This window comes from Aquila chrysaetos, chromosome 18 (assembly GCF_900496995.4).
Source record: "Aquila chrysaetos chrysaetos chromosome 18, bAquChr1.4, whole genome shotgun sequence".
In the NCBI taxonomy this organism is placed as follows: Eukaryota; Metazoa; Chordata; class Aves; order Accipitriformes; family Accipitridae; genus Aquila; species Aquila chrysaetos.
The window spans coordinates 17,926,219-17,952,075 of NC_044021.1; the positions used below are offsets into that span (position 1 = coordinate 17,926,219).

General features: G+C 39.9%; 1 protein-coding gene across 1 annotated transcript in view; it reads right to left on the reverse strand.

Moving 5' to 3' along the window:
- The window catches only part of LOC115353088, a 188,313-nt gene that overhangs the window by 30,181 nt on the left and 132,275 nt on the right, over positions 1-25,857 (reverse strand). Inside the window, exons 18-20 of the mRNA XM_030042066.1 lie at positions 25,324-25,576; positions 20,593-20,756; positions 15,268-15,427 (exon numbers count right to left, since the gene is read on the reverse strand). Coding sequence (XP_029897926.1) covers positions 15,268-15,427; positions 20,593-20,756; positions 25,324-25,576 — 577 coding nt within the window. The remainder of the gene's footprint in view (positions 1-15,267; positions 15,428-20,592; positions 20,757-25,323; positions 25,577-25,857) is intronic.

The following is a 25,857-nucleotide window of genomic DNA, read 5'->3' on the forward strand; positions in this document are numbered from 1 at the left end:
ACATAACCTAGTTGGCTGAATCATTTTTACTCTGAATTTAGGAGGGTTATGAAAATGGTTGTTTGTGCACTGTCTAAAACAACTTTTACTCCCTTATGAAAAAAAGGAAATACAGTATTAGAGTCCTTCAGGAAATAACCAAAAGCCTATGACCTACGGTAACTTTCAACCCCACATGCTTAATCCAGATATGAAAAACAAAATGCCATGGGGTTGAAAACATGAAAAATACTGTGAGCTCTCTGTTTATTTTTGTTGGTTGGTTTGTTCCATAAAACGTCTCCTTGCCCAACTGCAGTGATAATGATTCTCAAAAAAGCCTGGGCTGGGAGTCTGAATCCTAAGGTTTTAAGTCAGAATCTTTGCCTGGCTACACATCAACCAGAAAAAAAATAACAAACTCTAGTTGTGATGATGCCACATCACCACGAAAACAGAATGAATATATTGAACTGCAGCATCTTTGCCTCATTCAAGAATTTCCATTAGGTTTTGTTTAAACTGTACAACCTTCTTTGTGCAGGCAGAAAAGAGGCTTGTTCCGTGAAAATAAAGAAAAACAAAACAAAACAAAACTTCTAAAGCCAAAACATTTAGCTTAATCCATCTCTAAATCCTATTACACATTCAACAAACAACAATAGTAACCCTTAGCGGCCAGAGATGAAGCAATATATGGCAGAACAAGCAGAGTTCCTCCATGGTTAGCTTAAAGGGCACTGTCGAGTTCAAAAATCATAAATTCCTTTCTCTTCATACACTCAGGCCTTTTCACACAGCTCTGGCACATCATTATACCCATGCTACAGCTTTGTCAAGATGCCAGAACAGCATAAATGAAAGTCAGACTCCAGACATTTAAAACAGACACAATTACTTGTACCATCACCAGTGCAAAAGCAAAGAGATTTTTTTTCCGGTAAATTTGACTTACTTATGTTCATGGTGTTTTGCATTCAGCTTGAATAATGAAGTAAAAACTAACAGGCATTTATAGTAAATAATAATGAAGGAAGTTTTGCCTCACTTCTGACCGCTTACCCTCTCCAGTGCCCCAGCATTTGGACTGTAAACACTGCAGAAGAGTGTTATACTTACACAAAGATGCAGTTATTGTCATTTGGTTTTGATGATTTTTGTTTGTTGTTTGCTGTTGTTGTTGTTTTTTCCCCTCCCTCTCTGTCCCTTCAAAAGCCCATTCCATTTGCCTTTGGTTTTCGTCACAAAATACGTATTTGGAAGCTACCCGAAGGGTTGATTTCAAGTATTTAACATCACGTACAAACAAATTAGCACCAATGAGACACTGCAATCAATGTAAAAACTGCTCCTGTAATATTTGAATGCTGATTATAGCTCCTCAGGCTGGATGTATACATGAGTGACAAGAATCCTGGTCCACATGCATGCATTTCAGAGTGTAAATGTGGCAAGAGGAAATTGAGGGTAAAGACTCCAAAACAGTCATAATCCGCTGTCGTATCGTTCTCGCTCACGCACATGTGTTTATACTTTTACTTGTAAAAGCTGAACAAGAAAATATTTTGAATACTTTGCTATTGCTGGACCTCCTTTCCTTTTAGTCACTCTGTGAAACATCCAACTGCGTGCCTCGAGCTGCTTTGCGAGAGCCTCCGCAGCACGGGGCTCCCCGGCCACGAAGCATGCCGCCCGCGGAGCCGGGGCGCCTCGGCCTCTGACCCAGCGCAGCTGAGGACCTCCATGAGGAGAAGTGGCCATTTCAACCTGCTAGGAAGCTTTGCAATAGGCTTCTGCTCTCTCCGCGCAGGCTAAAGCACCCTCTCAGTTACTGGCCAGACGCCTGGTCATTTTAAAGCCATCGCAAATACTCTCAGTGCTTTTCTGATGAGCACTACCGCACACCTGTGCCACAGAGGGTGCTCGTCCTCCTTCAGCTATTTGATTGCATGTCTATTTTCTTTGAAGAATGCTTCTCAAATCCGAAAATCACCCTCCTCTTCGCACCCGTCCTGAGCTGGCACCACCACGGAGATCAGGACACACTTGTTCAGGTACAGAACAAAAAGGCTACCCTGGTCCCTAGCTACTCGTCTCATAGCTGGGGGGTGAGACACAGCACAAATGGCCAAGCAAGCACAAGGAAGCTGTGGTACCGAGAAAGGAGACCCAAACCCAGAGAACACACAGATTCTGCAGGAACCTCCATCAAATTTGGTTTGGAAGAAAACAAGAATAGAAAGGGTTATGGCAGAAAGCAGCACTTTTAAGAAGACACTTTTAAAGTCAGGCACCCTGGACCTTTTCCCATTTCAAAAGATCTTTTTCTCTGTCACTGGAACAAGTCATTGGGTGTTGCGGACACCACAGACTCAGATATTCTGAAACGGGGGACACTGCTGATAGCAAGCAGCATAAGATGCCCCCCATAGAGGAGAGCGTTGAGGCGGTACCAGGCTGTATGTGAATATGCTGCTCCAATCCTGGCACTGCTGTTTAAAGGGAAGAGCCATCTACAAAGGTCTGCTGCGTGCTCTGGGCTGCAGCTGGGGGAGGTTCTGGCGCTCTCATCGCGTGGAAGGACCTGATGAATTGTGCAGGGCTCTCCATAAGTTATATCAGCATCACACCCACATACAGAGCCAAAGGCACTCACTGCATATCTGTAGCCCTGAAGGTCTGCATACGCGCAGTGGACATTGCCCAGACTTGAGCATGAGGTGGGATAACATTTGTTGACAGCAGATTTCCCATCTGTCTCAAACACTAACCATTACCTGAACCCCTCAAAAGCCACTTGAAAAGACACTAGTTCTCAAACAGCAAATTAACTAACATCCTCCAAGTTGTTGTTCAAGCTGCAGTACACACTACTTCAAACAATGCCATTTATAAAGCAATAATGAAAGGAACTAGTCTATAAACCTTTCCTTAGCAGCAGGAGGGCTTAGGCTCCCAGGTTCACAAGCCTTCAGTTTATTTGAAGCCCATCAGACTTCAGCAAAGAGAAACTAATCAAGGGAAAGAGTAGAGTAATCCTAAAAAAGCTTAACAAGACACTATCGAGTAAGTTTTTTTCTCCACCTATATTGACTTTGAAAGAGACAGAAACCAGCTTTCTACCTTTACTACATTATTTCCCACTTGTTAAATGGAAATGCAAAGCCCAAATGTGTTCAATAAAGCTAAAATAAGCATCCTTCTTTGTGAACTACTGAAGTAAGGATCCAGTTGGCAGGCTTGCTCTCTCAGGCAAGAGCCATTAATACAAAAGGGGGTTTATCTGAAAAAGTCTAAACTACGAGTCCTAAATGGGTAATCTCAGCTGCAAAAGAAAACAAGGCTGGGGAGGTTTTTATGCCATGACTGAGCTTAAGCTTCAAGCCTGCAGGCTACCGCTACTCAGAGTGTTTCTGATAGGATAATTTTCTATGCAAAAAGACTGATTCATCGAAGAATTACTCATGTCATGGCCAACATGCCAATTTCGATGGCCGTTCATCTGACAGGCGCAACGAACCCTTCCGAGATGTTTTAAATGACCAGGTGCAATTTTCCTATTTTTAAATAACTCTTCATGGTTACTCTGGCCAGACAAATGCCCTGCAAAACCAGACAGGCTGCTCCCACTGCTGCAGCCTGGGGAGGGCTTGGGGGGACCCCAGCTCCCCAAGGTGCTGCCTAGCTTTGCCCTTTCCCTTTTCCTCTCTCATTTTGAGGACATGGGAATTCAGTCCTAGTGCCTGATGGTAGCGCTAAAAGTTTTACATCAACATGCTGATGCTAGTGTCACTGGATAAATGATGCACGTTTAGGGCCATAATCAGGGAGCCTGATCTGTAAGTCCCTGCGCCAAGTCAGTGGAAGGAGATAAACACCTCAGAAGATCTGTCGAGGTGATCCCAAAGCCTTAGGTTAGGCACAGTGAGAGGTGCTCAAAGCCAGCAGGAGAGGAGGCCCTAGGATTCATGTGGAAAGTAGATCATCTGAACAGTGCCCACTGGGATCAAGGCGGTGTGAGGCTCAAAGTTTGGCTCAGTCGTCATCAGACCATGCCAGAGTTAGCAGCTGCCCACCTTCTCTCTTGATCATTTCTCTACACCCTCTCCAAAACTGCAGGTTTTTCTCTCAGAAATGTTGGTTTTTAAAAGCCCATTCTGTTTTGGATAAAACTGAGTAAGTTTTGAAACAATAAATCTATAAAACCTGTCGTAGTTACATGTCACCTGAAAGGCATGATTATCCCTCTCTGACCACCCGACCCGTCAGATTTGCCATTAATATTAATATACAAATCCTTGCAAATGCAACTCCCATTTAACTGTTTAGGGTAATATTTTGCAGGATGAAAAGAACAGCTTTCAAAATAGAGGAAAAATCCAGAGGACGTGACCACATTTCACAGGTCAGTGGCTGGGATAGCAGGAGCTGCTGAAGGAGAGCTGAAGGAACATACTCGCTCAGGGGCATTTTAGCACTCCTGTGATACGATACCCATATTCATCAGCATGCAACAATCCCCTCTCCAGATGAAAAACACTACAGATCATGTTCCTAATAAAACAGTCAATTTGCCTCCTTCTCTTTTTTGTTGTTGGCAGGAATTCCTTACAACCTCACCTCCCTGGGGCATGGCTTCCTCTCCCCCTTTGTCGATCAGGAGAAAACAAGGCTCTGTGCAACAACAAAGTCTCGCTGGCCGGCCTCAGAGACACTCGTGCCAGGTTTCAAACAGATCCAGGAAATTACTGTTGTTTTAGATACCCTGATTATCATTAAGATAGAAAAAACGATGTAGATAGGAAGCAGGGTGAGAGCACGTTTCTGTCCTGACAAACACGTCAGGGTGAAAATCGTGACCCCCTCAGAAAATCCCAGCAAATAAGCTCTGGACAGAGCTGTCCGGTGTCAGCAGAGGAAATCTAACTCAGCTCCCATTTCTATATAGCTTCAAAGGGTAACTATTTCACATCTTGTGCCAGAGCTGGGGTTTGCAGCCCACTCTGAGACCACAGTCTTTGACATACCTACGCCAGGAAGGACAAACGTCCTTGCTGAGTCCTATGAACTGCGTGCGTTCTGCCCACACTTGCCTTTAGCTTAGCCAAAGCTCACCTCTAGGCACAAAGTTTACTTCACCTTCAGAGCTCAGGTTGACAGAAAAGAGGAAGGACCTGTCTGGGCTTGAGAACAAGTGTCCATCTTTGCTAAACTCACCACTTAGAGAGACACAGAGTGGCAAGACCTCAGCCTTCCCAGAGTCTCCCAAAGCTGTTCTTATATACAGCCAGACCTTGTTCAGTGTTTGCTGTAGCCCTCCAGCCCCATTCAGTGGGCAAGGAAATGTTGCTCTGTTCTGTGCAGGTGTCTTTGGTAGTCTCTGCTGTCAGTGTGGGGAACTTTAAAGAAAAAAATATCATTTGATCCCAGAATATTTAAAGGTCATTACTAGAAAGCAAACTACTTGAGGCTTCAGTTTTGTAACATTGCTTAAGTATTCTCTAATGCACTTACATCTAAAGTAATTCACTCTTTGTTAGCAGCCTTTTGGGTGACAATCACACAATGGTAGTAAAGCCATTTCCTCTAAAGGAAGAAATTAAGAGCCTGATCTGCAAAAACATGCTTGCAATTACATACATAATTGGCACATGAACTTCACGCAATTGCATATGCAAGCTCAGAACCAGGTCATGATTTAGATGTTACATGGGTAGAAGCATTTCAATTATCCCTTACCTGACTGGATCAATGGGCATCGACAGTACCCTGCCCAAGCTCAGAGGATGACTGATGCCAAAGATGTAAGAAGAAGATGAGATGAGCGCAGTAATTAGAGAAGGCTGAGATTTTTTAAAATCATATCATTGGAAAAAAGAAATCTGTACAATACCAAGGAGGATAAATCACAACTAATTAAGCAAATATTAGCTTTTAAACAGCTACACCCACTCATAATGGACAACAACACGATAACTTTGCCATAATGTGAGTTTCTTCTTAAGCCCCATCTGTTAGCAATTACATTATGTCTTTAAATCATCAGGGCTGATATTTCATATAACATTTTTACTCACTATTGTAACTTCGAATGCTCCCATTATTCAGATAAATTGCTAATTCTTTTCAGAATCCTGCTAAGTTATTGGACTTAGAGATGTTGTATGCACCAATGAGTTACCTGTATTATACACTCCAACAGAACAGACGAGTGCAGGGAGTCAAAGGTGTTAATGTAACCTTGTTTACAGCACTACCCAACAACCGTACGAGAGACCTATTGGCTAATTCTCTTTTGTGCAAAAATGAAGAGTCAGCTGATTTTTGTTACAAAGAATAGGAATCACCGTTGTTAAATAAGTGACTGTCCTGGGGGTTTTCAGAACTGCTCACATCATACTTCAACCTACCAAGGGAAGGAGGGAGTCATTGTATGAATTACTCCTGCAATATTTCATGAGCTAGTAAATTTTCTATGGAAATTATCCAGCTTGATGAAAATGTCTGTATTTCAAACCTCACAAGAGTCTGATTTAGAAGAGAAATAGTGCTCGTTTACTGCAGCTTCATTGAAGACAGAGATGGAGAGAACCTGAAGTGTTGAAATGTTAACATTCTAAGAAAACTAATTATCATATTTTCCACTTGCAAACTTCAAACCTGCTGCTAATTAATCTCTGTGGAAAGGCTGTGTATGAATCAAATTATAATGTAAGTCAGATTATATGGGATGAGATGTATAACATGCCCTGCCACTGAGGAGAAATGAAATGGATTGCTTGCACAGAAATGACAAAAAACCCAAAGAGCTTGCTCTTCATTAGTGCACCAATCTGTACCAGCCGGCTGATGACAGATTCACCCCAACGGAGTGTTGCAAACCACCTTGGATTTTCAAAAGTTTGCCTGTGGTCACAAATTATCTAGATGCAAGGAGAAAAAACTATTTGACTGAGCAAACCTTGATGTGGCACTTGCAGAGTTCTGTTGTGAAAACATCTTGAGGGCAATCAAGTGCCGTTAGCACATGTCAATGAAGCTTCCCATGAATTACTACAAAAATTACAGTTAAGTGTACTCCTCCTCCATCACTGTCCAACCTCTCTGACAAAACAGTTTGGATATCTGTTGAAGTATTACAGAAATTAACACCTTTCTGCCAGTATAGTAATCAGAAGGATGTCAGCAGACAATTAATTTGGTCCATCTGCACTAATGCCTTTATATAATTCATGTATTGATTATAGGATTAAAATGATTTGTTACCATTCATTCTGGAAATACTATATTGTGCATATAATGGGGATAGCAAAGGAGATGAATAAATCAGTTCTCACTGAAAAGAGAAACAAAATACATGTTTTCTAAAAACAAGATCATGTTTACAACCTCCCTAAGTAAATTCCATGGAGTTTGACTAAATCTTTTTTTTTTCCAATTTATGGTCTTATCATATGAGATATCATATGGCAACCAAAAAAAGAAATGCTCATAATACTTTCCTCTGCATAGTTTGCCTTTCTTTTTATCTTTTTTTTTTTACTCTATTAACTTATTGTCATGCAAATTTCAGATTCAGAGAAGCTTGCATAGCTGTTTGGGGGTTTTATCCATTTTTCATCTCTTCCCCCCCCCCCCCGCCTTCTTTAAGATGGGATACAACATGCAATCAAGAAAGTCCTGTGCCATGTTACTCTACTGGCTCAATTTCTAATGCCATTTTCATTAGTTTACTTGTTGATTATATCTGTTCTACCATTGCTATAATTTATTACAAGTCTTCTTTTTGTATGCACACCCGGATAAGCAGTTCTAGCCAATAGACCTATCCACCCAGGCAAAAGAAGTTTTTCCTTTACCTAGGCTGCATTACCTTGTTTTCCACAGCTTGCACATATGCACTTTGTGACGAATTACTGATCAACTGTTGTGAGGTTTAACGGCATGCCCGGGTACGGTCAGCATAGTTGGCTATTCCAGATGCTTCTGACCATCTGCATTTTCCCCCTTTCTTCTTTTCACCCACCACTCCCTGTGGACTAAATACTCTAAAAGAACAGCAAGCAAAGTGTTTCAGAACCATCTGGCCAATTTGATCCTGCACAGTTCAAGGCCTCGTCGTTTCATACAGAAATCATTTTATTTTAAATCTAAGAGGCAACAGAATGCTATACTCTTTTCTGACCTTACATTTTGCTCTATTTTCTCCAACATCCCATTACTGGGCTAAGCCTTCCCTCTGCTCATCTCATGACTTTCAATCTCTGTTTAATCTTCAAAAAAATACAGACTCTGCCTTCAATAATTTATCCCAGATGAGAATCTGACCTTATATACACGTAGTTCAGTGGGACATGGCCCTATTTCCTCCCTTCCCCTTTGCTTACATAGACAGATGGAAATTCTGGCCCTAATGAAGTCAGTGCAAGTTTTGCTGCTGACTGCAAAGGGGTCAAGGTTTCCCTCTTACAACTTCTGTAGCAGATAGGTGATTATTTCTTATTGCCTAGTCTTGTCATCTCAACACACTGAGCTGAATTGTCCTGGACTAGCAGGGTGGTTTACTTGTACTGGTTAAAAGAATTGTGCATTACCCCAGATCAACGTAGTGATTTATTCATACTGAAGCTTAAGAAAGTAAATTCTATATTACTGCTAAATTTTCTGGATATTTTTGCTACTGCTTTCTAGCCTCCTATGCTACGTTTACAGCAAACTTCATCTTGATTCTTGGTAGAATCAAAATTGCTGAAGACACTGTACTGAGAGCTCCAGTGAGCAGCTTCAAGATTTTTTTAGAACATGCATTTAGGTTAGGAAAAAGAAACCTGAGAGTGAACTCACAAAATGCTAGTGTTCTAAAAGATCACTGAAACTATTTTAGGGAAAAGAAACCACAAATCAAAATTATAAGACCATATCTTCTATTGCAGCTTGAGTGATCTCAGCCATTTGTTATTTTTTAAAGATATAATACAGAGTACATGAGGTAGAACTTACATATATAAGGTATAACTCATAGTCAGAAAGACTTTGCAAACAGAAGAGTGGACAAATAAAATGGAAATTTACACTTTATATTCTTTTGCTTTCTCAACATGTTTTCATTTCTCCATTTGCAGACCAGTGATATCTAAATTAGCAATTTGAGAAGAGGAGAATGCTTTTACGGGAACCAAAAGTAACGTGATTGTATAGCTATTTTTTTCCCATCAACTTCTCTTACCTGGCATTTCTTTCAATTTCTTTCCATTTTCCTTGGCATGGTTGTGTCTTCTGCACAATTTCCTGAACCACTTTTCATTCCTTTCTCCTATGAGCACCTTGTTCTTTACTGACTTTTCCTTCAGGACCCCACAATTCTGTACCATGGTATTACCCCTTCCAGCTCATTTCCTCAATCTTCTTTTTTTTATTTTAAAGCCAAAAATACCCCTGCAACTTTTCATCTATCTTTTGGAAATCAAGCTTCCTGAAAGGCAATGGCAACATTTCTATTTTTGTTCATGGGAAAAATTCACCCTGCAACTTCAGAGAGATCAAATTTAAGATAATCGGATCCATTAGATCCACAGACACAGGCTGACGTTCTTGTTCAAAATTTGGCCTGGTCTCACCATTGATTTCTAGATGTCACCTTTCTCCTAAAAGAGGCAAGAAATCGCACTCAGCATAGTGCTAAACCTTGAAACAGAAAATACACAATCATGCTGTCAGTATTTTCTTTAGCCTTTTTTGATCTACACTATGGTCTACTTATACAAGGGGAACCGCAGAGCTTGAATCTGTGATTTTGGATCAGGCGGGGTAGGGGATCCTCCCTTTTCTGTTTCCAATATCCAACTGCAAGAAAGCAACGTGCCTGTTTCCATTTCTCGCTACGCTCTACGTGCCGCGCTTTCCTCGGTGCAGCGCCGGCTCTCAGAGGACTTCAGTCTTTGCCCTTGGCTTCTCCCTATCCATCATCCACCTGTCTTTGCAAGCAGGGTCCAAACTCCAGCACGGGAGCAAGCCCAGGAACAAAAGGAGAGACAAATTACAGCGATCTCAGGTGTGGTACCGCCTGCCTTCAGCAGCCTCCACCTGCGGCCGAGCAGCTTTGCTGCAGCACAGAGTACCTGGAGGCTCACGAAGCTTCCTCTAAGACAAGATGAAAATTCAACCTCCTCGCGCTAAACGGGTTAAGTGACTTGCTCTCTGCCAGCTCTCGTAATGCCAACACGTCCGACATCGGTTTCCTCTCTTGCCACTGCTGATTGCAGTAGCAAGGGCAGGATTTTGCCCTCAACTATTCACAAGTAATTAATGCATTATTGAACAGGAATAAATAGATAGCAATTAAATAACAAGTATTAATGACTTATTTATTAACATATTAATAGTTGGCCTGAGAGTAATAAATGCAAATTAGTGTAAAGTGGTACCAAAAATGGTGTCGATAATAGGCCCTGAAGTAATCTTGTGTGTTCAAGATAATTACAAATATATTTTCCTTTCAAAAAACTACTGCCGGGTGATTTTTTATGGTTTGCTATAATATCATTTTAGAATTAGAAAATTAGCCTTATTCTCATTAAAATAATTTTGCAGTGCATCAGGCTTTATTTCAAGTGTAAGTTTCACATTATCTTCTTGCCTATAGAGCTTGCATTTTTTTCAGGAGCCCTCTCTATGTGCAAACCTTTTGGGCCTATGCTTGGTATACTAATGGTGTTGTTTCAGTTTGGTGCTTGTACAACTTTTCTCATCATTAGTATCATCGTGTAAAAAGTCCCTCTGCAAGCAATGGTGGTACCTTGACGGCTAAATCCAGCAAAAATCACTGAGAGCCAGATTTTTTCCTTTTTACCCCTGCTGATAGCGATTCACCTGATAAATAGTTGAGAAACTTTAAACATAAGCAAAGTGATGCACCGGGCACTGCACACCTAACAACCGATCCAGCCACAACAGACCCCGTTCAGAAAACCATCCCTGGTCAGAACTTGTTTTTTACTAGAAATACTTTCCTCTTTTTTTTTTTTTTTTTTTTTAAATCTTATGCATTTGGACAAAAGAAAACCCTACTTGATACCTTGTGATACCTTCGCTCTGAACGGTCACTTAACTTTGGGAAACTGATTACTTTGTGAGGACAGCAAGTCATTGTCACTTTTATCACATCTACCAAAAAAAAAAAAAAAAAGTGTTGGCTGAAATCCAGAGTCCTGACCTCATCACTGATCTGCTGTTATCAATGGCAAGTTGATGTATTCCTGTCTGCCACTGGCCCTGATATTCCTGATTTGGGAACTTGACATACATGTAATGTACCCATCTCCGATAAAAGATCAGTAAATATTCAGCTCTGCCTCCATATTTATAACAGGTTGAGGAATGAGGGTCCAAGGCTTCCTCCTAGCAGAGGCTGCCCAGAACACCGTTTCTGCAAATGTTTGTTTCTACAAATGTTTCTGTCTGTCTCTGTAGGTGGCATTTTAACTTCTTTGCAGCTTTCCTCATTAAAGGCATTATAAATGACTTCTTCCAAAATAATCAAGTGTGTTTGTGTATGGTAAGGGGCTTTGGTGGCTCTCTCCCCACAGTGCCTTCCAAACCACTACGTAAATGTGATTGTGGCCATGTAATCTGTGTACCTGGAATTATAATTCGTTTTGTTGCTAATGAAGGTCCTACGGCACAAATTTATTAAAGGTATACTTTTCCATGGGATAATAATTGGGTCGATAATATTAAACTCATAGGCTCATTATTTAATTGCAAGGGCAGATTATGAATACAGCTTCTAAAATGTATTTTAATGAAAAACACTACATCCTGACCTAATCATATCAACCTTATGCTATCTAATTAAGGATGCAAAAAATCATTAGAGTTGCAAAATATTAGTTCCAGCTCCATCAGGCTGCTAGCTGCCCCTTCATGAATATATATATTTTTTTACTCTGTGATAAATAGTTAATGAGGTAAAAATGACAAAATTTGCATGTAGGCAAATTAGTTTAATAGAGTGATGTCTTCCTGGTCTACAGAAAGTGACCTTTTTCCTATCAAAAGAACGACTAAAAATACTTTGAAATGATGGCATGCATGTCATTCCACAAATGACAAATCACTTCTCTGAACAATATAAAAATTATAAAATGCAATAACCTTAAATTCTCATCATACTGTAAATGTGTCCTCTGCTGCTGCATTTATCAATTTAATAAAAAGAAATTAAGCATATTATAAAATACCCATTTATGGGGCAATTTTTAATCCAGGGAATAAAAATGAGAAGCACATGGTTAATAGCAAGAAAATATTGCAAAAACGTAGACCTATTTTTTCCAGAAGGTTTGACTGACTATTTACTTGAATGACCTCCATTTAAAATATATTTTTTATATGGAGTGATGTAAGATATGGCAGTCTCATGCTTTCCTTTATAAAAATTGCTCACAGTTAATTTGGTATCTTATTTAAAAATTAACACATTAATAATGCACGCAATAAGGCCTAGCGATGTGTCTTCCATACTGATTACTTTGTACAATTAGACATACAAAAAGAAAGGGACAAGATAAATACCTTATGCAAATTCATGGCAGAAAAAAAGGGTCTTTCAGTATCTGCAATGCCTGGGAGCATAAAAGACCTGAAAACATAGTTCCTGGTCTTGCAGGGAGATGCTCCATGTGGAGAACATATTTCTGGAACGGAGCAAGTTTTTATTACAAGACTAGGTTTGCCAACGAGCTCATGAAACTTGGTTTGATGGTTCTCTTTTCCATCAAAATAACATAAACAAGAAATTGGAGCAGAAGGGGAAGACTTCAGGCTTCTGAAGAGCACTGGTGGTATTTTCACAGCATTCCTGTTTCGTACAGGTAGCTTGGCAATTTTAGACAGTAATCTCCACTCACAATTTTTCCTCATTGTGAGGCAGATCCTGTGCCCACTGAAGGAAACGACAGAGATCCTACTGATGCCAGGGGTGCAAATTTCTCCATGCTCTCTGCATTATTCCTATCTCCTTACATCATATATTCCGCACCACTATGTGCCATAGAGAGCAGGAATGTTTAACATTCTCACAGCCTGGAATTTTGGTTAGGGCTGAGATAAAGGAAAAGGCATGAAATTCGTGCAGCTGTGGACAGAATAGGAATCAGAAACCTGGGGACTTAGGGCAGAGGCTAAAGTGTGTGTCACCCCGCTTTGTCAAACGAAGCGCGCGGTGCTGCCTGGGCAGCGTAGGGGAGTCCTCCCCCCACTCTGACTGCACCCTCCCTCCTGCTGGATCTGCCTGAGGCTGGGTCCATTTTAAAGGATCTCAGACTAAAGGTCAGGTACCCACATTTCAATACGGCATTTCAAACATGCCAGGCTCAATATTGGAAGTAAAACCGGGCGTTTACATATGTCTATAGCTATGGGTCTTGTTTTTCAGTGTTCCACCCTCTGAAGTATGTCTTATTATAGCAGTGGAGAATCCAGATTTGTTCCATTCAGGGACAGACTATTTGTATATGGAGAAGTATTTTTTCTTTCCATTCTTTTCCATTTGTCTTTACCCCCATTCTCTCCTTCTTCCCCCCTCTCCCCATTCAGCCCTCTCTGTACTGCTGCAAGAAATGATATGCTGGTAATGTCATTAGAAATGTATTCTGCACTTGAAATAGAAAAGTAGTTGTTTGCAGTTGCTTTATCCGCCACTTTTTCCATATGGCATTGGTAGTCGCGGCATGTAAAATGAGGTCCACTATATATATTCTTTGTTTGACCTTACTTAACTTGCAACAAAGGTAATAGAAACCAGTCATCAGTGGCTATGCTTTGACTTACTGTAGAAAGTTCTTAAGTGCAAAAAAAGGGGTTATTTTGCTTATGGGGGTAAGGCAAATAAGTGCTATCTGTATAAAAAGTGGCAATGTCTGAGGCAGGTGGCTGTGGTAGCGCATTCCCTCATTCAAACATTTTCACTCCCCTCTGTTGAAATGCAATGTGGTGCTCTGCACTTTCCCACAAAAATTAAGCTTACTGAGTATCTGCTTTTTCATTCAATTGGCACATTCACCTTTTTATTTTTCCTTTCAGGGTCCAAACTGTCATCACGAAAAAGAAGTGGAAAATAATTACAGCTGTGCCAGATGTTTATAGCAGTGACAACTGAGGCTATATATTTATATAAACTGCTGATCTTTCAGAGGTAGCTATAGAGACTTGAAAAACCTGCAGACCCTAATCTGAAATCACTTGTTCCAGTGGGTTAGAAAAGAAAAGAAAACAAACAACTCATACATACTTAAGAGGACTAATTTCCTTCCTGTCTGGAATCTGTTCATTTTTACATTGAAGCAGGAGAGTTACTGAACAAAGCATTGTGCACAGAGGCACTCATAGATCTATAAATCCAATTGATGAGCACTTTAACAATTGTCCAAGAGCAGTTTTATAAGATAGTCCTATTGGAATTAATAATGCTGATGCAAAGCTAGAAAGCAAGGAAGAAAATATCCCTCACAGACGGAAGACAATGACCATCACAGACTACTGACCATGTTACTTCCGTTATTTTCAATTCTCTGAAAGCAATAACGACCAGAAGCCTCATTTGTGGATGGCATCCCCAACACCGGACACTTTGCAAACACAGATATATCTCCTGCACATCACAGCTTAAAGTCTGTATATGGGACTAGAGGCTAGTGGCTTAATGGAAAAGAAAGAGGAATTATTTTGATAGCCAAAGTAGAGCAGACCAGCTTCAGACTTCTCCTATCTCCCTCTGCACATTTCCAACTCAGCCCACTCCTCTGGGTGATCCTGGAAGGAAAGGGCCAGGAAGAAGACCATGGTTATCACATCTGACTGACCAAACTCACACCCCCTCCTCAGGGCAGCCCCATCCATGCCCTTGCAGGGAGCAAATCCTACTTGTCCGTGGAGCTCCCCAGTTTGCTGAGCTGGCTGAGAAATTATCTGGGATGGTAGTGACATTTAAACAAGTAGCAAGTCTCTACAACCCAGTCAAGAATCACCAGATGGCATAGATAATTTTTGACATCAGTGATGCTGCTAAGCCTTTGGATACTAAGCAGATTGTAATCCCTCAGGATGTTCAGGCAGAGCACGTATAACCTCACAAAATTCTCCTGAACATGCTTCTTAGCTTCTCCATTCAAGGAAGCACCCTAAGAATAATTTTCTTGCACATCTAAGTCCTTTCAGGTAATACCCGGAAGTACAAATCATTAATTTGGACCAATATGTCACAGACTCCTTTTGGAGACTGCCACTCACCATCCGTCTTTCACCATTGATTCCTCTCCACTGCTCAGCCCTCTTCACAATGTAGCTCAGCTCCTGACTGGAAATCTCCAAGTCCAGTGGAACAAAGAACGTGCCTTCCTCCCCATGAATACGTCGAAATACATCCAACAGCCAACCTTCGCTATGTAGCCTAAGGAAAGAAATGACACGTTTGGTTTGTCTTTGAAAGGACTCTTCATACAAAAAAGAAAAAGGCGTCTTAGCCTTTTGTAAGCTTCTAAATCTTGGTTTTCCCTTCATGACCATGTTCTCTACCCGTAAGAAGCTTCTTTCCCACAAGTTCTCCAACATACAACCTTCCCCAACCCTCTGGAGACTTTACAATACCTGAATGAAATCACATAAACTTAAGCAGCAATTTCTTTTAATTATTTCAAGATAATGACTTCCCCAAAAGATCCTGATCTTCCTTTCCTTCAGAAATGTCCAATGTCTGTCCTTAGCACTGGGCTGGGTAACTAGTTCCAGTGCTTACATGGAGCACCTCAGTTAGGCATGAATGGAAGTCCTACTGTGCCAGGGTTCAATAATGGGCAAATCACATCATATAGAAAGGAACTACTCACCATTTTTTTCAACCCCAAGCCTGAAGTCTATACAATCTAAACGTCTCTTGATGTTAGAAAAGTTCATTTCATTTGTTGGCTTTGTTTTTCTATGACATTTCTGTGCTGTGGTGGGGAATTGAATAAGCACTGTGCAGTAAAATTCTCTACCACAAGAAAGGCTTGCTGTGTGGTATTTCTTAATGTAGGTGAAACCAAGAAATATTGTGAGGCTTTTGGAAAAGCCTAGTGTCACATTTTTAGCCTTAGATGAACTTTAAAACTTCAAAACTTTGCTGTTTAATTCAAATGGAACCTCTTCAAGTTCATCTCTTTCTCATTCTACTTTTATTCCAAAAGCAGGGGTTCAGAAAATAAAGATCAGAAAATCTGGAATCTCAGTCTTAGACATTGAACTGAGGTCTGTCCTTTTGTACCCCTCTTCCAAGCTAATACTTTATTACAGTTCAGCCATTGCTTGGTGCCAATCTCAGCTTTTCCATCCTTCCCAGAGACTGGCTGGCTAGTCATGAGAAGCGCAGGGATTGCTGTGTGGCACTGCAACCAACAAAAAGCCCAGATTTCTGTGGGGCTGTACAGGTCCTTCATTTCTTGGCAGGTGGGAGAGAGAGCACAGGCACAGCTCCTTTGACTCTCCTCTGAACTCTCATCCTTCTCACGTACAGCAGCACTAGACGCAGTTCTTGTGGCTGGTCCTTATTCTTGGGTCTTGTATTGGCATGTATGTGTTAACCAATGTGTGTGCGGGTGGAAGGCGGTGGTCTGTCCCAGTAAATCAGAATGAAGCTCACATTTACACTAGCTCTCCATCTCACCTTACAGTGCACAGAGTAATTGCAGCGAAGCACACTCAATAAGCTGCTTAGTACAATTTTGCCCACAACTGAGATTTAGCGTGGAACAGAAATAAGGAGATGCACCAACAGAGTTTTTCAACTTGATGTCAGGAGGAGCTTTAGCTCTCTCTTCAAAGCGGAATGTGTACCTTAAGGTCAAGCTCTATATCCAGAGCTTCTGAGATGGAGTAGCTATTCTGATACTGAAATCTGGCAGCCTGGCTCAACATCAGATTAGGGATTTATATCTCCTGCTTTGCTGCAAAGGCACTCTCTGTACTTTTTTCCCCACCCTTCTTTTTTGAAACATTCCTTTTTGAAGCTGCAGCCCTAAATTTGCTGTAGTTTCCAAGATGTCATTTTGGCATTCTCTTATCAAAAGAGGAGAGCAGCTGGAAGATAATCTAATCGAGATGTAGGCAGTCCTGGGAATATAAACAAACTGGCTACCAAGAAATAATAGAAAAATCTCTAAAGCGTGAAATGCAAATCAGTGCTAAGGCAGAGTAGGATACTAAAGTATCTTAAAACACGCTACAGAAGAGATTTTTTATAAATAACTAATACCCTTCATGGAGTAATTTTCCAAATTCCACAGTGTCTTCAAAGAAAAGTTTGTCTCTTAATCCCTGGATTTACATTATATATTCTTTTGACACAATAGATACATTTTTGCAAACATTGACCCATAACTTTGAATTATCTTGTGCTTAGTTGAAAAACTAGCACTCAAGCTGGTGGGCTTTCTGGCCTTCTGCTCATCTTGAAAGAATAATATTCTATGGTGTTCATCTTTGAAATTCCAGGTCAGCAATTTAAATGACTTGCCACTTATCTTGCTAAACAAGAAAAAGACCTTGCCATTTATTTAAGCTCACTTAATGTAACATTCTTATTTCAAATGAAGTAAAATTTAATGCAGTTAAATTACTGTCTATTTGCTGCCATAAACATTTTCTATATGAAGATTTTAAGCACATGGTTATAAACAATATAATTAACTTTGAATTAATTAAGAATCATGAAGCCTGTCTTCCAGCTTTGTTCCTCTTGCCCAGAAGTACTCAGCCTGCTCCTGTTACCTGCTTTAATTTCTTTTCTTTGGCACAAAAACTAATAAACACTTCTTGTATCTTAACATGGCTTCTTATAAATGACAGTAATAATTTCTATGGCTAATGCAATAAAGAGCAAAACAAAGCTCAGATGTTATTTTCTAGAGATCTGAGACCCAGTAGAACACCTTACAAGCTCATTTATTTGTCAGAAAGAACGGAAAACATTGAAACGATTTGCTATCCAGAGTCAGATCAAAAAATGGACTTCTCAAAAAATTTACTCAAAACAAAAGTTGAAGGGTAGTTTAAAACAATTTATTACATCTTCACTTGAGCCTTTCTCATCCTTTTTTGGAAAACAGCTGTAAAAAATATAAAAATAATTTTGCTGTTAACATTGAAAAATGTAGATTTTTGAAGATTTTCCTCAAATAATATTTCAATACCAGGAAATTTAGACTCTTTCCAGCAGACACTTTTAGTTGAGATGGGTCTGCAGTTTCTCACAGTGCAGAAAACATTTCACCAACAAATTCCTGACTGTTTCTAATGTCTAGTGGAATTAAAATGAAGGAATTGCAACCAGTGCCACTTCATTTTTCCAAAAAGTAATTAGACTATCTCTCCGTGCAAGATGTACCACAGACTCCCAAGACACCCAAGGGGAGCCAGATTTACTGAGGTATGTTAGTTTATAAAGACACAAATAGATTCCTACTGCTGTTTATCCCCTGCCCATGATTTCATTAGCTTCCTGGTTGTTCATCAGTGCTGCCATGAAGATTTCTAGCTGTGGCAGAAACACACACTTCCCCTACTTGCTTTGGTAGTCTGGTGGGTTTACTGTTCTTATCACTTTTTCATACACTGCTGAACGCTTCTGTTAAATGGCAAATTGCTGAGTAATTCTATCCAGTGGCACCAACTCCACCATCCAACAGCCGAAGTCTTCCCTGTGGACTGGTGTCTTAGGACACAGAAGACATCCCTCAATATTTATATTCCTTTACACTACAAGGGAAAGATGTGGTGGATGCCTGTGTAAAAAATAGGTGTTTTCTGAGTCACGCATATTACGTTTTAATATCTTTGAGATATAACACCTGAGAAATATTCACACAAAGGGATACTACTGCCTTGGTTATAATACTATTTTCTCTTGAAAACAAATGCTGTTGTATCAATATTCAGGAAAAAATGTTATGAATTGCAGAGATGTTTTCCTTAAAAACGTTTTAAAAGGTTTCAATGCTATCATTAGTGGAGTAACAGTGTGCTGCTCAAGAGTCCTAGCCAGGTCCAAGGTTCCCACTGTGTTGGGCTGTGGACATACAAGGAAGAGAAACTTGATCCAATTTCAGAAGCTCATAGTATAACTTTACTCTGCACAGACTCCAGTATTCAAAATGTTTCTTTTTCTTATCAAGCAAAGAACTTCAAAGACCTTATGCACTGTAACAGATTTTGTTATCTTCTCTTTGCTTTTGTATTTTGCTATGAATCATTTTTAAAATGTGTCGTACTAAGACAACTTTTTTCCCCTAGTAACATTCTCCCCCCACCCCTTTATTGGAAAACATTATGGGAAAATTGATCCAGAAGGAAAGGAACCTTTGATGATCTTGCACCTGTTCCCCAGACAATGAAGATGTTGGTAATATTCTCATAAAAACCTGCCTTACAAATGTTTTAATTTAAATTAATTTTCCTGAGTAATAAACGACAGCAGCTAAAACTTATGAAGCTATTCAAAACTATTAAGTCAATGATTAAGAAGGCATTAACATCTCAAAAACTAATTAACTAGACTACCAGTACATCGGAGTTGTGTACAGCTTCCAGGAATGCAGGAGCTTTGAAATACTTTGCAGAAATTTAGATTGCCATTTATCTTTTTCTGCCTGCTGCAACAGAGTTTGTGGAAAGGAGACTAAGGGATGATTCTGTCAGATGGAGGGCGTATGCTGAACTTTTCTATTCTTACACCTGCCTGCATCTTGCCTTTGCGTACGGCTTTTTATTGGTGCTTGCCACCACTCAGTGTTCATCACTGGGTGAATCGAAGGCCAGTACAAAATTCATACTGTATTATAGATGAGTCACGCAGAAACAAGAAAATACACTGTTTCATTCAATATATTAGACAACATATCTCATTCATTTTCAGTGTCCCACACCTGCCCCTGCTGACTATACAGCTAATGGTGCCTACTAGAAACGTGGCAAGAAAGGTAGCTGGTCAAATTTCATGATGAACTGAATATTGATAATGGGCTAAAGTCATGGGAAAATTATTTGGATATAGTCATGTCATGCAGTGGGTTAAAGCTGCAGTCACATCACGTCAAAAATCCTGTATTATCAAAATGCTTTAAGACTCTGGGGGCCACTGCAAACTCAGAGATTTTGCACTTCACACCATATATAGCTTTCTGAATTTTTCCTATTTCTCACAAAAACCCTGCTTGGAAGACTAAAGAAAACGTCTTCCAAAGCACCTAGATAAAAGGTACACACACTTTAGAGCTTAAACCCTTGGCACAGACACCATTGTCTGAAGCCAAAGAAACAGAGGCTCCTACACTCTAGGAAAATCATTATATCAATTGTGTTCCTGTTGAGGAAATAAGTGGCTCCCTTTCTGACTCGCCGTGCCCACCAAATACCAGTGTATTTAAAAGTTAAGCAGGAGCTAACCCCTCCTTGATCATCTGCAATTCTGGGCTCTGGATATGTGACGTTGATACGTCTTTTCTGATGTCACCTTATTTTATCTTACATGAGAAGGGGCGTGAGCCTAAGCTCCTAAGAGAATAATGAGATAAAGAGACATACCTTAAAAAGTACAGGTACAACACTGTCGATGAGATGATGAACAGGATTGTATAAAGCATCACAGTGATTAAAGCACCAGGAATCCCTGACTCCTCTGCTCTTAGAAAGACCCAGTAGAGCTTTGCAGCATCAGCAATAGGTTTCTCTACACTGTTCCCAAGTCGCTGTCACGGGGGAAAAAAAATCAACATAAGAAAAAGCCAAACCTGATTAGACTGTTTACCTACAGACACAAAAGAACCTGTATTTCTTTATAAGAAGGATTTAACTAATTTGTGGGGTACACAGCTTGAAACTTAAGAGTGCTACACAGAATTTGAAATTAACCATGAGATGCGAAAAACTATTTTCTGACTTATTTCAGTACAAATAAAATCTACCCTATAGAGGTGGCTTATTGAAAAAAAACCCGTGTCACAGTGAAAATACTCAATGTGACCTTCATTAGCATATTTCAGGAGAAGTGGAAGAAGGCTGAAATTTACTTTATTTCAATGACCAGAGAGGCATAATATTGAATGATTTATGCTGCTGTTTTTAGGAGTGCTGAGTGAGCACTTGTGCCAGTGCATAATTCCAAACTGACCAGTCTCAAAATGACTTGCCCTTGTCACAAGAAAAATGTTGGTTCCTACCAGACTCAGCAAGTTACATTATTTTGAAAACGTGCACTTTGGAGAGTGTATACACACCAATTCCCAATTTCAGATCGAGTCAGTGTTTGATGCTACCACTGGAAAACAATAGTAACCACTGTGTTATCTGAAATGCCGAATAGAAGTATCAGGGCATCTGCATGTGTTGCTAGCTGACACCTAGGATAGCTTTTCCACTAGCCTTGCAAACAACAGCATCAGTCAGAGAAGGTAGTGGATTCACAAAGCTTCACTGAGACCCAACGAGGTGAGAAAAATGGAAAAAGCAACTACAAGTAGATCAACAGGGGACACCAGCAGGGTTTTGTTAAGTTTTGCCCAAAGGGGTTGACCTTTTTTCACCGCAAAAGAGACAAGTTCCCCCTACGAAGCAATATTTTAGTTTATGTACATGCATTATCAAGTCTGTCCACAATGTTTTAAGTCAGAAAATCAGATATTCCCTTCACCCCTCACTCCTAGTGTCCAGTCAGTCCAGTTTAGGAAGCCCCAAAGAACAGCCTGTAACATTGAATAACCAAAAATTATCAGCATTATTTCATGATATAGCTCTCATTTAATTTCTTTTTTTCCTGAGAAGAAATAGAGACAGAATGAGATCAATACCTCTGAAGAGATCTGACTGTACCATACTCCCACTGCTGTGGTAGAATTAAAGATACCTGTTAACTGTACAAAGTAAAACCCGTAAGTTGTATCATTAATAGTTTCTTCAAAGGTACATGACTGTTATATACCCTACTTAGTTATGCTATTAATAGTTTATGTTCAACTGCTCTGTAAACAAATAAACATGTATAACTATTTTCATTCTACTGAAGATGAAATAAATCTTTAGCATACTAAATATTGGTAAGGAATTACTATTCATAGAACAAAAATAGTAATTTAATTGGGAATAAGGTGGTTTGTGTATTTTTACAAAGATTCAGAAAGAATCCTGAAGGGTTTGTAGCACTTTATGTTTTCTTATACTTCCAGTAAAACACCGAAAAAGATTTTCCAAACATTTATTATTTTCCTTTTTTTTTTTCCCATATCTAGTTCTTAAGAACTAGCTACTGTATTGACATATTATTGCCCTCTGCTGGATCAATTTAGAAGAATTCAGCTACATATCATGGATCTTCTACTGCTCAGAGCTAAAATAAATTCCTCTCTTCACTTTTTAAAGTGACACAATGACAGCCATATCCATATTAAATCACGTTAACACATTTTGCAAGCATGTGAAACTGCACCACTAAAAAAGCCAGTGTTTATCATTCAGAGAGGGAGTCTGGGACCTTTAGGCTTCAAGAAACCTGCACCTTCCTGAGCAACTTGCCTGGACTAATCCTTAGGAAGAGTCAAAACTTTCTCCCCATTTTTTGCTACCTTTGCAGTGACATGCATAATAAAGACAATTACAAGTCCAATGACGAGCTGTACAAAGGCTGAGATTCTTGAGTATATTTCTGTTCTCTCTCCACCCTTTGCAACACTGCCAGGTTTCTGTAATGGACATTACAAGTCCCAGGAGAATGGTAATGGCATATAAAGACTAGTCACTAATTCAGATCTGACCATATTCTTTACAAAAAAGTTAAAATACTTTATCTCCTGGTTCTGTTCTATCTCTCTGTTCTATCCTCTCTTCTTGCAAAAAAAAGCTGTCTGCCTCCACCACTTTCTTACGGAAGAGACTGTCTACCAAGGAAAATCCTCTGCACAGCAGTCACGTCCTGACATCCCTCCTGAGAGGCAAAAGTCTGAATGGCAAATAAGAATAAATTTCTCTCTGATCCGAGCAGTTCTTTCTGGCGAGGCAAAAATGGTGTGGGGGAAGTGTACCTTTCTATCCATTTTTTCTAACAAAGAGATTGTGTCAATCCTTCTGTGGTCCTCAAAGATATGATCCAAGAAAGGTGTCTTCATTTTAAATTCTTTCAATATCTGTCTCGGGTACTTCTCACACCACAGAGTGATGGTGATGCGAGCACTTTGCAGTCTTTAATGTTTTTTATGATGACATGTATCCATGTGGCTAAAGAGATGTTACTCTCTGCATTTTACAAGCTACACAGAGACCAAGTGACCAGTCCCAGGAAAGCTCTGGCAGAACTGGAACTACAACTGCATTCTCCAAAATCATAGGAAAGTTTCCTACCCCTGGAACATCCTTCTACAAGCTGATAGTAAATCAAACCTGGAATCACACATTTGACAGAGTATCTTGAACTATGAGTTGAAACCCCCCAAACATGCAACTGGCTCTCTAGTCTTCCCTTAATAATAAAAAAAAGTGATTAGTAAACAGAGAAACCTTTATCTCCAGGGCTGTTTGTCATCTTTCATAAGTATTAAGGCCATTTAGGATACTAAAATACATTCTAGCACTAAAATAACTCATATTGCCACAACACAACATTTAAAAAATGCTTGATCTAAAATAGATTGGCAAGTAAATCTGAAATAGCTGCTGAAAGAATGCCAGAAGAAAAAAAAATTACAAATGCAATAACGAAAACACATGTAAGAGATATAGTTTCATTTTGGAAAGGATACACACAGTATATTGTGTAATATTTGAACAAATGAGTTTCTACCAAAGATAATTTTGGTGGGTAAAATTGCCAAATTTTCAGTATGAAGTACAGAGAGAAGTGTGCTTTTTTAACGTTATAATGAAAAACTTAGTTACTTTATTCGTATCTCACGTTTCCCACTGACCAAGCAAAGAAGCCCTATTTGAAACTGATAACGAATCCAGTCTGACTAGAGCTGAACACAATTCCACTGAAGTCAACGGCAATGATATTCTCAATGCAAGTGTGGGAAAGACAAGGCAGACCTCAGCCTTTCCTCCAGTTTTTATGAATACACCAGTATTGGGGGGTGGGGGGTAGGAGCCTTTTAAATATTTAAATATTTCTAGCCTGGATATTGGGGAAATACCCCTTTTCTCCTAGGAAAAAAATTCGTCATCAGAATGATTACAATTAAAATTCAATTTTGTGCATGGTTTACACCATGAAATTTAAAAAACAAAAGAAAACAAAAAAAACAGCAGGCTGTCCAAATGAAAACTACAGTGTGTTGCCACATGCTTAAAATATTGCAATTACCTCCCAAGCAAGCTCCAATTAAATTTCTTAAACAGCTGAATTTTAATTTTCAAAACCACTGCAATGGGAAACAGCATGTAAACGGTGAAAAATGACATTTTTAACAGGACTTCTTAAAAGCCGACCACAGCTTAGTGGATGAGGAACGAAGAGACCTGAGAAAACCTGATCCACAACAAGGACTGTGGGTTACTGCTTGTTCTGGAGTGAGCAACAGAAACAAAGATGTCTTTGAAAGACAGACAAGGGCAGGACAGCAGCAATACCACACCCCCGGAAAAACCCTCAGCGCCCTGCATCCGTCAAAAGGACCCCGTGTCACCTACACAGTGAGAGCCAAATCTGAAACACACGTTCAGATTAGGGAGACTGGGCATTGGATGTGATAAAAGTCCCCAGCCACCAAAGTACAGGTGGGCTACACAGCATACGTAGGTGCGGAGAGAGTTGGGAGCTTTGCTCTCATGATTTTACATATGATGAAGCTCTTTCCTTAAAGATGTCTGTCTTTCAATCTCACAAGTCTTTTTAGGTGTGCCAGCAAATTATATTAACTACCTTGCACGTCAGAGAAATGCACAATAACCTCCATTTTTTCATTTTGTCTGTTTCAGTGCTTAGAAAAATCTGAAGCGCTAATAATCAGGACTGCTCATTATCCCATCTCCATTAACATCCAAAATTGCAGTAATCCTTTTCAAAGCAGATGCAATCATTCCAGTGGTGGATTTACTTTCTTATCTCCATATATGGCTTGTACAGTGCTCTTAATTTTATGCAGAAACACAGTGACTCCATTAGATGGGAATTTTGTTAATAAAAAGGTAATGTATAACATTATTATTTAATTTCTTTTTAACTTTCATGTTCCATTGCCAGGGGTGGAATTTCATATCTTTCAGTGATTCACTGAATAAAACAAACTTCTACGTCAAGGTCTCATGTCCAAGTTATTTTAAGTGACTTACCCCCAGGAATGAATCCACTACGAACACTGCCAAGGGGTCTAGCACTGTCCAGAGTCCCATAGCTATGATAAACTTTGACAAGAAGGAAGGGAATGAGTCAAACAGCTGCTGACAGCCCCATCTGATTAGGACCATAAGAAGCAGCCCTGCGTTCAAGGTTAGGGGTCCCACCACAACCATGACCAACTCTTCACTGGTCTGCAGCAAGGAGTTCTGGTAGCACAGTTCGACAGTGTGAGGGAAAAGCTGGAATCTGTAAAAAGCAAAAGGAGAGAGCTTGTGTGTGCTCCTGGGAAAACCATTAATAAAAAAACCCAAACAAACAAACAAAAAAAATCCCACGAACCATGCATACAACATGTTGCATTGTAAAGTTGCATCCCTATCTTGGTCACAACCCTCTGACGAAAACCTGTATGAAGCTACTCAAAAAAATAAAATTTTTCTCTTCCTCCTGCCTCCGCATCCTTTGATCTGCTCGGACTCCGAGTTCAGTGGATGCACATCCAGGCCCTTGGGACTGCGCAGGCAGGG